This window comes from Cylas formicarius, unplaced genomic scaffold (genome assembly GCF_029955315.1).
Source record: "Cylas formicarius isolate icCylForm1 unplaced genomic scaffold, icCylForm1.1 PGA_scaffold_8__14_contigs__length_24414737, whole genome shotgun sequence".
NCBI classification, from domain to species: Eukaryota; Metazoa; Arthropoda; class Insecta; order Coleoptera; family Brentidae; genus Cylas; species Cylas formicarius.
Window position 1 is genome coordinate 10,983,776 of NW_026844361.1, and position 14,710 is coordinate 10,998,485.

At 34.3% G+C, this 14,710-nt stretch overlaps 1 protein-coding gene across 13 annotated transcripts in view; it reads left to right on the forward strand.

The window, feature by feature from the left end:
• The window catches only part of LOC132706118 (potassium/sodium hyperpolarization-activated cyclic nucleotide-gated channel 4), a 188,173-nt gene that overhangs the window by 115,614 nt on the left and 57,849 nt on the right, over positions 1–14,710 (forward strand). For 6 of the 13 annotated variants that reach the window (XM_060677239.1, XM_060677243.1, XM_060677240.1 and 3 more), the window contains exon 3: positions 8,932–8,967. The exons of 2 other annotated variants lie outside the window; for them this stretch is intronic. In XM_060677239.1, the coding sequence (XP_060533222.1) occupies positions 8,932–8,967 (36 nt within the window). Of the gene's footprint in view, positions 1–5,651; positions 5,842–5,866; positions 5,948–8,931; positions 8,968–14,710 lie in introns of those variants that run through there. 5 more of the 13 variants (XM_060677245.1, XM_060677246.1, XM_060677248.1 and 2 more) reach the window with 5 other exon arrangements.

The window sequence follows — 14,710 nt, forward strand, 5'->3', positions numbered from 1 at the left end:
TTTAACGAGAGATGCGTGAAACGGTTATAGTTATAGCTTATAGCTATTCGGAATCTAGTGTCGTGAATTCCTAGAGAGGTTCGAATTGCAGGTACAGGCAGTCTCAAAACTAAGTGTAGTATTATTAATAATAAAATACCTGTCGTCCCAGTAAGGGCGAGATGCGATAATAAAGAAACGGACTGTTCTAGAAATCTGAAAAAAAAATATATCACGTAAATTGGACAGAAGAAAATGCTGGAAATTATTTTCGAGTTTCTGAAATTCTCATCAGGGGTTGTAATTGCAGTTTTGATTTTTAAAAGCCCTAACTAATAACTAACCACAGTTAACTTTAAGCCAAGTTTGTTTCATGGTCTATCTCTGCAACGAAAATGGTGGGGGTCTTCGAAAATTTTCGGAAATATGTGTCAATAACTCTAAAAATCAATCATGCTAAATAAATGATTTTATATTTAATTTAAAATGTAAAAAAAAATAATTTTCTGAAAAAATTTGAATGAATAAATCAAACGATATGGGAACTGAAAAACATTAGCAGAACTTGTAGATGTTTTGATGGAAAGTACTCTACCGTTGCTGTCAATAAATAATAAAATTTTATTCCATTCTGGATCTACATTAAAACGATTGCCAAAATCTCTGGTCAATCCAGATAATTAAATTAATGTTTTCGCTGAGCTTGAAGTTTCCCCATAGTCTAATTTGCTTAAAAATTATGGAAATTTATTTTTGTTCAAAAAGGGTAAGAGATAGATAGGTTATTTTGTTTCCATGATGGAATCTAAAAATAAAACACCTCTGCTTACGGCCTGTGCTTAATTTAAATAAATCTATTTTTAAATAGATTTAAGTTAATTTAAAGTGTCGACCAGTTCAAAAACTCTCAACCCCCATAAATTATGCATTTCGCAAAGTAGTATTATTATTTAGAATTTATCCACTTCAGATTCTGTATAATAATAACAATAATAACTAATGGTAATTGCAAATATTACTTGCCAATATATGTTACAATACAAATGTGGCAAAAAATAAAAAGCAGTGTTTGGATTTAGGATTTAGGATTTATTGTGTGTGGCAAAATCAGTCAACGTACAAAGTCCACTATTGTGTGGGTATCTTGTTCAGATCCTCAGGTCTGAGGATATGTTGCTGGTGTGTCCGCTGCCCTTCTCCCAGAGAAATTAACCTAGACTTATATGTTCAATAACAAATACATATTCCGAAAGTCTATGACTTCGTGCATAATTTTCCATGACTTCTTAAATATTTCAAGTGCGCAGCTTTTTAAAAATAAATTTGATTTACACTATTTACATACATTCATGTTTAATTTTTACAGAGTGTATTAACCTGGATAACAGCTGGTACGGATCAGACGCATTCGCCAATTCATATAATTGTTTTCTGTGAATAATGTTTAGGGTCAATTTTTGATTTTTTTTTGGTAATTCATCAGACAGAAATTATTAAATTCTTAACATCAAAAAGACCAAACCTGCCGCATTATTCGTCCTCCAAATATCTACTTGAAGTATATCGAGATCCGGAATAATACATTATTTATGCAACAAGCTTGATATACACTACTAGAATTTATCAACCTGTTGGATACTGTGTACTAAATGCCAGTGTGTTTATGTCGCTATTTCTCTCCACTTTCGATTGTTTAAGCTGACAAATTCAATTACTACTTTTAAAGAAGCGTATGGGACGATGTGCATCTCGATTGATCAATAGCTTCCGGAGCTGGTAGCCAGCAATTTCGCTTTTTTTGTCATTTGAAAGTGTGCCAGCGGATCATGAAAGGCAAAATATATGCGGTATCCATGCAGTGGCGGCTTCTAGATTCGCATTTGAGCCGGTGACCACTGAAATTATTTCGACCTCAATTTAACACTCGAATGAACCGAGCATCCAATTTCGGCCATAATAAGACGCCAACGACTTTGAATAGGTGGACATACCTGACGTAATTATTGGAAGGATTGCTTTTGTTATTTGGGGCATTTTAGAAATTTGGTCATATGATTTCATTAGAGAATATGACGTCATATCGTCATACGACCCAATAACGAGGGACCGTGATAGAAATGTTAGGAATATTTTAAAACAGTAATTTTTTCATCACGGCGTCTATTATGTACTGCTAGAACAAGCAGTTGAAATTTCTTTCACTGTGGAAGACAGTGTGTGTTTTAATATTGAAACAAAAAACCTTTCATTGTCTTTATTTGTCTAAACTAATTTCTAAAAACTGCTATGCAGTAACAAAGCGAGGACTTGAATATTTTAATAAAGCTCAGGTATCACAGGTACTATAGAATAGAACTAACCACTCACTAACGAACACTTGAGCCACTGTCATTATTTGGCTTTAATTTCATTTCCAAATGTTTTCTATTTATTGAATATTACGTTATATATAATATATAAGTTATATCTAGTATTGAAAGCGTAATTCAGTAATAAAATTCAATGTAAATAAGACTCATACGTATAGTCTTTATTACCCCAGTAACGCTGAATAATAGCTATATTAATTTGTTTTAATTTGTTGTTTTAATAACATATTTTTAAATGATTTTCTATATATAAATGGTTATAACTTCCATAGTAGTAGTTTTCTACTACATTCACTAAGGGACGTGTAACGTGGGCATTAAATGAAAAAAAACGGTCGAAGTCGCTCATGGCTGACGTTTTGAAATGACAATTGCACGCCTGATCAGTTGGGTATGTCCGAGTAGGGAATAGAAAAATAATAATATTAAGTAATCCTCTTTTTCTGTAAATCTTTTGTGTGTTTCTAATGGTATTTTCATCCAGTGTTAAATGGGGCAATTGTTTTTATAACGAATACGCTTTGTTTTGCTTTTAAAACTTATACAGCATACCTCGGCACAGAAAAAACAATGTGCTCTATAAAATGGTTTCCTTTAAGCTATAAAATTTAGGGTTCTACATCCATCAAGGGAGCGGTAGTTTTTGCGTCCGTTAATTACATCTGCCGTGGGACATCAGAATCGCTTTAGGCCGCCATTACACTGCCCTTACAATTTACTTCACTCATTTTAATTCGCCACTCGTTGTATCAGAAGTACAATGGCCCGTCTCCGACGTAATTAAATTCGCTACGACAAAAGAAGCTTAATTTTAAGGGAGCAGAATTTAATTTTTCTTCCATTTTCTTTTTTTTCCACAGTCGCCTAATTACCATTCGATCGATTATTAAAACTACTACGAAACGACCAATAGAATTGAACCTTATTAAACGCGGTTATAAACAAAGCCGTTAATCGGAATATAATCATTTCCCGTCCTGAATTATCTTCCGTTACCGGGACAAAACTAATTTGAAATCAGAACGGCTATTCCGTAAACAATTCACGTCTCAAGCATAAACCCTTAATTGAAAAGAAAATGGCTGAATTGAAATGACACTGGTATCCGATTAAACCGATTAGTTGGGGACAAGGTGTCGCAGGAAAAATGTATTCCTTTGGCGGGGGAGGTGAATAGGTTCATAAATCTTTCAATGACCGGTCCGAGGGGACAGTTATTTTGGTGCCGGCGGAACTAGAACATTCCTAACGAGGTAGTTTCTGTATCGCTGTACAGAATTTTTCAAGATATTTGATTTCGAAGAAGTTGGAACTAAATCTACCTGTCTTTAATTTTGATAGACGTTAAAATGCCAGGAAAACTAGAAAAGGTTTGTTTGAAGGTTATAGGAAGCTATTTGTTAAAATTATTTGTTTGGATCTTGTACGTACACTGCTACTCTATTTCTCGTGAGTCGGGAATTGACTCTGTCAAGCTGATGGTTTGTTGAACATACTGCTGGTTTCTTGGGAGCGTATATTTAGTGAAACGTCAGCGAGCCAGAGTGAACACCCGACACATGAACAATTCAGCACAAGCTACAAGTTCAATAGATAGCGGAAATTTCGTCGAAAAAAAAATGTTCATTGAATTTGTTCGAATTATATCTCAATGTTTCGGTTGGTGATTATCTTCGACCGTTATCAAGAGAATAAAACCTTATTATCATCATAACCGTCTCCAAGGTATCTTTAATGTTTCTGAGGAGTCATCTTGATCGAAATGTGCATAACTAACATAAATATAGTATGTCGGGTCCTTCAATAAGGGTGTACACCGATTCCTTCAATGTCTTTGAACACATTGAACACAAAAATTCTGCAATTATTCTTATCTTTGGAATGCAGAAAAACATATGTTATTGAGAACTGGAGTACTTTCTCGAGTCCGGGTGCCACAGGAATCTTTAAGGGCCAAAGTTTTTTTATTATATTTGAAAACCACATTCTATGGGAGGTCAATAGCAATCCTTTGTGCACGTAAAATTTTTACTTTTTACTTTACACATGAAGGCGCGGATATTGCGGCCGAACCACCCCATAGCTTATCTACGCTTAAAGATTTGAATGTTGAATGATTAATTCACGTTGAACAGCTTAAATTTACTTAACGTATTATGTATTGAAATCACAATGCTGTGGGCATACGTCCCAAAAAACAACCACTACTCTTCATTGAAAAGTGCGTTGAAGTTGGCTAAAAAAAATATTCAGATTCAGCACATTAGCGCACCTCTATATGAGAAGCATAAAGAAGCAGCTGCTCTCCGCTTGTGTCAAACTTGTAACTCAAATGCCATTTACCACATTTGTGCGTAATATACTTTCTTCTGTAAACTACCTAATTATACACCAATCTTGCGTGCGGAAAGTGTCTTTTTACTGAGTTAGTTTCGTTTCCCATGGATCCGAGCCAATTCGGACATTTCTAGGGTATTCCCGCAAAGGTTTGGGAGCAATAGCATGGACAAAGTATAAGTATGCAATACGTTTGGTAAACTTTTTAAGTCACTTGTTGCATAATATACTATAATTGAAACTTATTAACTTGTTTTTGCTTCGGTGCAATTTTAAAGGTACCCTAACATAATATTCTCTTAAAATGTTACCTTATTTCAATTTTGTATGGACTTACGGAAGTCACCAATCTTAAACTTTAACGAAATTTAATATTATGTTTGTCTAAAACACACATTTAACCAAAATGAAGTATTAATCATTCAAAAAAATTATAAAAGAAATTCTTTTTAAAAATGGCTTCAACAGTATTGAAGTATTTTTCTACATTTGATATGTTAATGTTCTTATTAATTGGTTGTACGTTTATTGGTGAATTTTGTTTTTATTAATTGCTCTTGTATTGTTTTTTTTCTCGTGACAGTCGAATATAGTCAATAAACTACTACTTACTATATTTTTATTTGTAGCTGGCAGTCGGGGGACTTTATCACGAACGTCGTAGCCGTTCTTTTTGATTCTTCCTTGAACGTGCCTCTACATATGCTATGAAATTCCGGATTTGCATGTGACGAAGTCGCTGCGTTATAATCCTCCCCATCCCATGCCATCCTCACCCCCACCCTCATCGTATCGCAAATCCAATTTCGTTCGACGCAATCGTCCGCCATGTGCCGGCCTCTTCAATTATCTAGACTGCCGATCGAAACACATTATTAATTGCGAGCAATTGACAATATCCTCAACTTTTCGGTATTTCGATATTGGGAGACGCTCGCGTCGTTCAGTTCACCGCGACGGCTTGCGTCGTGCGCACGTGATCACCGCGGCGCGTCGCGACGACCCTCGATCGTCCCTGATTAGTTTTAAATAGTAGTCTCACCCGACCGGTTAATAATGAATCTCAGATCGATATAGTGCGTAAGTCACTAAAAACGAGTACTTTCTTTGTTTCGTTTGACGTTTTATGGATGTCCGTTGTACGGATGCGCGATCGGTAAATACTTGAAAGAGTATAATTATTGTTTGTCGTTGTGTTGCTGTTAAGGGGATCGTAAAGATAGAATTTAAATTGAACCGTAACTTTTTCCCACGTGAACTAGGTGACGTTTCATTTATAAATACGGTTTTGTCGTAGAATTAACTTGATGAAACAACTAGATGTAACACATTGTCCATTTGGGATAATGAGTATTTGTGTTTTTTTTTACCTAGAATGAATGCCACAGAAGTACCTACCATTGAATCTACTGCCGAAAAAATCAAAGCAATTCACACACTTCCTTGTTTAGAATAGCCTAACGGGTTATTCTGAGGTTGTTTCAACAAAAACTCAGTACAGCAATTTTACTTAAACTGAAAACCAAAACAGAACATATTCTACGCAGGGTTTTGCAATCACGTTTATTTAACAATTTTTTTTATTTTGATCGAAATTATCATGTGCCCTGTTATATTATACAAATACTTTTTTTTAGTGGGAGATTCAGAGACCTTCCGCAAATTTGAAATCTCTCGACGTTTTCCTCGAACAAATTAGAGCAAAATGTCTTCGTATATATCTCCGTAGTCTGACCCGTTCCGTTAGTCGGCCGTCTTAAATCTCTTTTGCCGTAGCGGCGAAAATCCTCGAAGTGCTTCTTCCGCCGTAAAGAAGATGTAATTTAAAAGTGAACAGAAAAAAGGTTTTCATATCCAATTTCCCTAACAATGTACGGATCTGTATTTGCCTTCTGCCGTATCACGTTTCCGAATTTTTTACGACAAACTTTCGGAGCGTCGGGGAGGGCAAATTTTCCTCCTTGATTATTTCTGATTGTATGCGGGCGACGTTTTCCGACTTATTTTAAAATTGACGTCGTTTTGTTCGGCGTAGTGAGGAATATTAGCCGTATTTTGTTTACGGACGTATAGCGCGAGAATCCGTAGAAATTAAAGCAGTTTTAATACGATTATTTCGTCGACTCTTGGAATTGGTAAGCGCAAAAGTTGATTTGAACTATCTTAGGAATTTGAGCTTTAGAAATATTGACATCTCCAGACGTCATCCGGGACGGAGGATGCAGAAGTGCCCTAAAGTAACTACTTATCTTCATTAAAAAGAGTTAACTGAATCAATTACATCTTAAAATTTGTTTTTTCAAAAATAGAAAAAGATGCGTGGATTTTTGATATTTGTAGTACTTTTATTATTATTTATAAAAACGTTTTCTAATTTTCTTTATTTAGTTTAATCCTCTGGCTTAATAATTGTCAAGAATTTCGAGGTTTCCTATAAAAATAGTTGTCCAGTGAAATAAAGGAGTTCTACTGTGGTTCACAACAAAGACTTCGAGCTAAATAATAAAGTAAATTGAAAGCTCTCGCTACTGCCTGAAAACGAATTTTTAAAGTACCTATAAATTACTGGAATCCTTTGAAGGCTCTGTTTTTTATTGCTTTGTGTTGGTACTAGTTTTTTCACAAGAGGATGCAAATGATTCGCATTACCATATTTTATTAAAAATACCTTTAGGTTATACGCATAAATGAGAAAGTTCGTTTTTATTTCTTTGAGAAAGTTGCTGCGAACAGTCAATGTTTCTTCCTAGAAATCATTTTAGTTAACCTGGAACAAATTACAGTAAATTTTATTTGGTTATTATTCTCATACAATACATATAATTCAAGCAATTTTATAAAATAATATAAATGAAAATTTTTGAGCTAAATTATTATTAAAGTATTCTTATAAAAATAAGCAATAAAAGCATTTTCTTGTCTCAAGAAAATAATAAGCAAACAAAAGTCTAAAATAGAAAGGGACAAAAAACAAGGAAACTTAAATGGCAATGAATGATTTTAACCCAAAATTAAGATAAGTATGCTTATTATTATGACACAAAATTACTTTCAAATTAGTTTGGAATTATATAATGGCGTTTGGAACATACAAATTTTTACTTTCTAATATAAATAATAATAATATTCTTATTCTGTAGACAATGACAAATTTAAATTAAAAATAATACATCACATTTTGTATATCTACAAAATAAACAAATGAAAATTCTTCCTAAAACCCTTAAGGGATCACATGTGATTAATTTACCCTGCGATATATTGCAGCAAATGACGGAATTGCTATATTATATATATATATATATATATATATATATATATATATATATATATATATATATATATATATATATATATATATATATATATATATATATATATATATATATATATATATATATATATATATATATATATATATATATATATATATATATATATATATATATATATATATATATATATATATATATGTTCGAAGTGTTTTCGGAGCGCGAGCATTGAAGATGCCAAGTGAGATTTTGGCGAAACGTCTGCAGGATTCCAGTCGGATGCAAGATTTGCAGGATTCCAGTCGGAGTTCAACGAGCGAACGGATGATATCCCGGAATATAATGTCATCATATATATATATATATATATATATATATATATATATATATATATATATATATATATATATATATATATATATATATATATATATATATATATATATATATATATATATATATATATATATATATATATATATATATATATTGATTCACGGATGGAAAAATGTGCATAAATTAAGGAAATCAGTAACAATTACCCAGTAGAGGAATATTTCTTACTATTTGTGGACATCTTCTCATTTTCCTTTTTGTTGCGAATTTTCGAAGTTTGGGGTAGAAAAATCTTGAGTGCACTCCTGACAACCGCCACTTGTTCGGAACTTCAAAACAATTTAATTCGTTCGTATCGAGTTTTTGAGGAAAGCGCGCGACGAACTTTCCATAATCGGTCGCCCAAGTTTTTAGGTGTTAAGAGTTTGTTCGTGTTAAGTTCAAATTTCTTAATAAAATTCGGATGTTTGGAGTTTCAAGGATTGTCCGGGATAGAATATTTATCAACCAAAACTTCTTAGGAAACAACGAAAATATATCAACGTCCACTAGGACGAAGTTTTGAGATTCATAAGTGGTAGACTATATATTATTGTGATTGAAACGAAATATTAGTAATTTCATTCTTCGACTTCCAGCTAATGATGACGAACATATTGGGATTTCGCCTTAAGGTATTGTATTACATTCAACAGCTCGGCACCATATCACTTATACATGCACTTAGGAGATTGTTCACAATATCTGTTTTTGTGACAGTTGCAAAAAAATTTAAAAGGCACCAGTCTAAAATATTGTATCGAAACCACAAAAGTGTCACAAGTTTGAGTTTTGGAACATATGAAGCTATATTATGGTTACTCTCACAAGTTTTTACTTTGAAACTATTCAAATTTCAAGCTTTTATTGTCTTAGTTAATTGAAAACGTTCATAACAGTTGCACCACTACTCGTTTTCACGTTCAACTCAATCTAAACCGTAGGGCTACTGACTACGACAAGCTATTCAGTCGAGTTGAGTGTTAGCTTAGTTGCCTCAGAACAAATTCCTATATATTAATATAGATAGTGCTTTATAAAGTTGAGAAATATCGAATCAACTTGATTTAAAGTCTGGAACAAGTACGCAACAAACTATAGCCTATTTAAAAACCAAGTTTTTTAATACAGAATTGTAGTGACTTCAATAAAGGTATATTTTTATCTTTTAAGGATTAAGAAAAAATCTTCGATCGTGTTATACACAGAATATCTATGGACATTCTGAGGAAGACAGATGAAGCATAAAGAGTGGAAAATGGCACCAGACAACATTACACCTCATCTCAGAAGAGATTTAAATAAGAAGAGACGTCCGACAAACAACCCAGATATTGTACTGATTGGCAACGATGCTGAAGAACTTCAACAAATGTATAATCGACTAAGCCGCGTAAGTTTATATTAATCAGCGAAAACAAACGTCGATATAATCATAACACAAAATTGATGATTTGAACCAGTAACCCAATACAGATACCTGAGATATCGACTGCGGTCAGATTTGGAACCCCGATGAGGAAATGCGAAGCAGATAATACGAATGGCAAGTAATGCATTTATGAAATATGTAAAGGTATTCAAATGCAGTGATCTAAACCTATGTTACGTATGATCCATATTATTAATATGGCGTAGCGGCTCGGGCGCCTAAGGTAAACAAAAATAGAATCATTCGAAATGTGGACATGCAAACAGTTGCTTAAGATTTCTTCCAAGAATAGATAAAGATAAAGAAAAATAACTACTTACCACAATAAAGATTAGTCACATTTTTCGGAATGAAAAATCTGATATACTGCAGTTAATTCTGGAGGGCAAAATTGAGGGAAAAGGAGGAATGGGACGAAAACAAATGTCCTGGGCTGGGAATATGAGCCAATGGACTGGAATAAAATCAATTGGAGAACTCATTACCCCTGCCAGAGACGTATTTGGGTATGTGGTCGTCGACGTTGAACGCGGATAGGCAGTCAACAAAGAAGATTCGACTGACAAAGGAAAACCAGTCATTTTTCAGTTTCAGCTTCATTTTGCGTGCATTTGGCTATATGGCTTTTGCGTTTGGCGCGAATTCGATGAGCGAAATTAAGCGAGATCCTTTCCTTTAGCACACCGCGTTTGTTCCAGATTTGCGGTTTGAACACTACTGCAAACTAGTTTTCGTGTTCTCGACAACTGACACATAATGTAAATACGATTGTGGTAAATTCAGAAACGTCATCTCAATATTTCTGTATTGCACTCCTTACTCCGGTGACGGTCACAAATTAATCTCGCTCGATTGATATATAGGTATTTTTTGTCGAACGAGGCTACTGCTTTTCCTTTTACTAATGCGTCTTTCTCAGTTGGTTAAATAGGATTGACGAGGGTGAAATCAACCCTCGGTTTTCTAGACCTGTCGCGGAAAACTGTTGGATCGAAAATGGATTGATTCGGATAGCTATATAGGAATAAACTTACACGTTTATGAAAATTGACGGACCCAATAACGGTTTGGCGGCTGCCTAGTATTTTTGCTTTCTTAAAAAAAATATATTATCCCATTATGCGTTTTCCAGTTTTTGAATTGAGAAGAAAATATCTCGTGGAATATTTTTCCAGATATTGTTTTACTTAACGGCTTCAGTAAAGCCACTTGAGTAAATCTCATTGTAATGGAGTAGTTTGGAAGGTGAAGACGAGCTTAGCTTTTCATATTTCACAATTTTAACTAACACCTTTGGAACCACACTAACTGCATCGATGGAAGTCCTCCTAGGATTTGCCGATTTACACCTAAAGGTAAGGCTTAAGGCTCGGAGAGCGGCCTTAGCATGCAGACATATGTACAGGTGCTTCCCCAGTGTATTCCAAGCGAGGGCCTGTATTTTCACAAAAACGTCAATAGGAGGTACTTGGACAAGCACACTTATATTTGCAACGACTAACTAACTATGAAACCAGTTAAACCATCTTATGTTGATTGAGTACAATGAGATGGCTGATGGATGACTGACCCGACACCTCAGAATGACAAGTGACATACGACTACGAACACTGGCAGAACGATCGATAGGATAATGACCTATAAGAAATCACTTCCCGATCATAGTGGCGGTCGACGTCCCATGTACCCATGAACTGTGTTTAGAAAAGGAGAAAATCCCCCCACTAGTACAGCCGATTAAGATTTACTTTGTTTTAAATTATGTTGATTTTGTCGTTTTTTGAAGCATCATTATTATTGGTATCACTAATATCTTGCCTAATGAGCTGAGATACTACGACCAAAATAATATTCACAAATAGCCAATCTTATTCTAATCTTTCCTCATCTTGATAGTTTTAATAAACATGGGCTCTTCTACCAATCCATCTTGTTTTATATTTGCTAATGAATAAGCTTGTCCAGTTCAAGGAACTATTATCATAACGCTTTCCTCTGTAAATGTAATGATAAGTACATAATCTACATTCACACAACACCATGTTTGGGTTAATCTTCAGGTGACGTAATGTACCTCGTTGTTAATGATGCCATCTGGGATCAAAAGCCCCAGAACTATCTCTAATTAACTATCCCGCCATAAGACAAATGGGCTGCACTAACGAAAATATTACCTCATGGAAAAGCATTTACCCTATTTACTTTACTTCTGACTCTCGTCGAAATTAGTTTGCGCTTTGAGCTGTTTATTAAATGATCAGTCTAATCTTGTAAGTCTAATTAAATACATTTTCATTATATTTAATAAAAGTGTAATTTTAAAGGTGCCTAATTTTTTTTTATTCTGCAAAAACTTAGGGCGACGCAGTAAAGTAGTTAAGGAAAAGTTGCTTAGTACGCTTCGCAAATTTCCATTGAATACAATTTTTCGGGTAAATTATTTGGTGTAACCTATCTTTATCAAGTTGAATATGAGCTCAATACTTAAAAACATTGATTTGTATTTGTTTAGCATACGTTTTCGATGTTTCAGCTTAGTACATATCTTAGACTGATTTTGACTTGCAGATTAAAATCCATTCGTGTCAATATGCAGTTAGCGGTTCTAATCTGAATTTTGAATTTTGACGTTTGTCAATTCTGACAGTCATGTCAGTGCATGTATTCGTGTTGTTTTGCGAAAATGTACCCAAAAACTAACGGTCGTAGAAAAAGTATAGTATGCAACACCTTCGGTAAACTTTTTAACTCACTCGTTTATTAAACCGCTCGTGCCAAATAAACTCGTGAGTCAAACGCCGTTTATCGCACTGGTTGCATAATATACTATTTCAGAAAACTTGGATGTTCATGAACCTTGATAGAAATTTTCCTGCCAGACTGTCCTATCTAAGCTACATAGCAATGTACACAGTTTAAAAATATATCCCTGATCTAGAAAAATAATCCACGGGATCCTTAACTTTGATTAGAAATTGAAATTTTGATGTTATAATTTGGGATCTGTTGGCGAACTTGTAAATCAACTTATTGATAGACCGATTATTCAGCCATATTGAAAATTTGTCTAATCGTTAATTCCTTATTAAACGGGATTGTTAAAAATCGAATAAAACAAAGAATTAAATTAATGCAAAGTTTGTTAGAACGAGGTTATGTGGCAGTGTCCAAGTCAGTTTTCGCTGCTTGTCTTTTGTCCATTGGTCATAAACTTTGCATGAGGATAATAAATCACCAAATCCAAAAAGAGTTTTATTCTTGATTGCGGTAATGACATTTACAATTTTGAAGTGATATTAATTTCAAATAACATAAAATGCCGATATGTGGTTTAGCCTTGTGATATTACAATTCTTTTTAGTATTTTGAGCATTTTTGCGTATGGCTAAAATTTATGTATATTATTCTTTTTTTTTAATTATCCTGTAGGTCTGATAATATTCGAAACAAGTCTAACTTGTAATAATAATAATTTTTGAGATCTTAGCTTGTCGGTGTGCTTCAATCCGTAGTGTTGTAAAACAAGGTTTCGCTTAATATGGCCCATTTGTTTTATTTGCTATTCAAGTTCGAGGAATAGTATCAACGTGTCAGTTTACCCTATACCTTGATCCATACTTCGTTAGTTGTGTAAAGAATAATTATTTCAAAGGTTTATCATACATAAACTCGACCATACTGAACGTGCCAAACTCATTGTCACGTACTGTTTAGATATCCTCTTTAAACTGACGTTAGAACTAATCAGCTTAAAGATGTGGAGTCGATTGAATAATCGTGGATCGTAGTGGATATCTGTGCAAGGTTGCACAGACAGTTATTAATGAAAAATGTTTTTTTACCTTCTCATCGGTTATCAGGAAAATGTATCACTATCCGGGATATACGATTTTTTTTGTTTTCTCTTTATTAGTGGAATTTGTTAGAATTAACTGCAGCCATGTATAATTTATCTTTCGAGGGTCTTGTTATAGTAATAATTGCATGCACTTATACATAACAAATTAATTAACAAAATAATAAACTTTGGTAGTAGTGAGTTTACGAAGTCTTTTTTTAGCTCCTTCCGCAGCCGCTATGTCTCTCTTTCGCGCACTTATTCTCACTTTAAACCTCTAGGATTAGAGCTCAACAGAGGGATTTAGAGAGATCTGAAGAGTTTTTTAGAGAAGCAGAAAAAAAAAGAGAAACCTGAAAAGAAAAAGACTCACCCATCAGTGACGGTTGTTGTAAAAAAAGATGCAATTTTGGTGGAAATCGTGCAACGCAAAACAAAACAAAAATCATCGTCGCATAGGCCTACATGCGGCTCGCCCGAATAGGAATCCGAATAAGTGAGATAAAGTTCGATAATGTCGCCATAGAGTTTGGACACGTGTAGAATAATAATTCCCGCGTAGGCGCGCGGATACGTGACAACGTTAGCGTGTGTTTTTGTCGCTACCCGTTTTTCGTCCATTTTTCGTATTCCGATTGAAAAATCGCCCGCCATATTTGGTTTTCCGGGATTGGATCGCAAACCCACCATCGAGATCAATAGAAGCCCGTTCGGACTATTGTGCGCGATTAAAGCGCCGTGTTCGGTTTGGTTTTATCTCCGACGTTTTAAACCCCAAACTCGAAGCACAAAACCGTATTTCTAAGTGTAGCAACGCTCGTTTAGTTCGGTATACTCGTAATTCAATCGAGACGGATGCTGAACTCGTTTGGATACGCTGCGTTTGTATAAACCCCAAGATAAAAAGCTTCGCGGGATGAGATTGTCTTCCGCGCCATCTGGGGCGCAATAAACGCATTCGAAAATGGTTAGCTTAAGATGTCGGAAAAATTTGCACTAACCAGTAGGTGTCGCACAAGAATAAATTTAATTACTACATATCAAGGAGTTTTGGGCTGTGTTTAATGTATTTGTGACAATTTATATTCTTTCATTTAATTAATGTGGA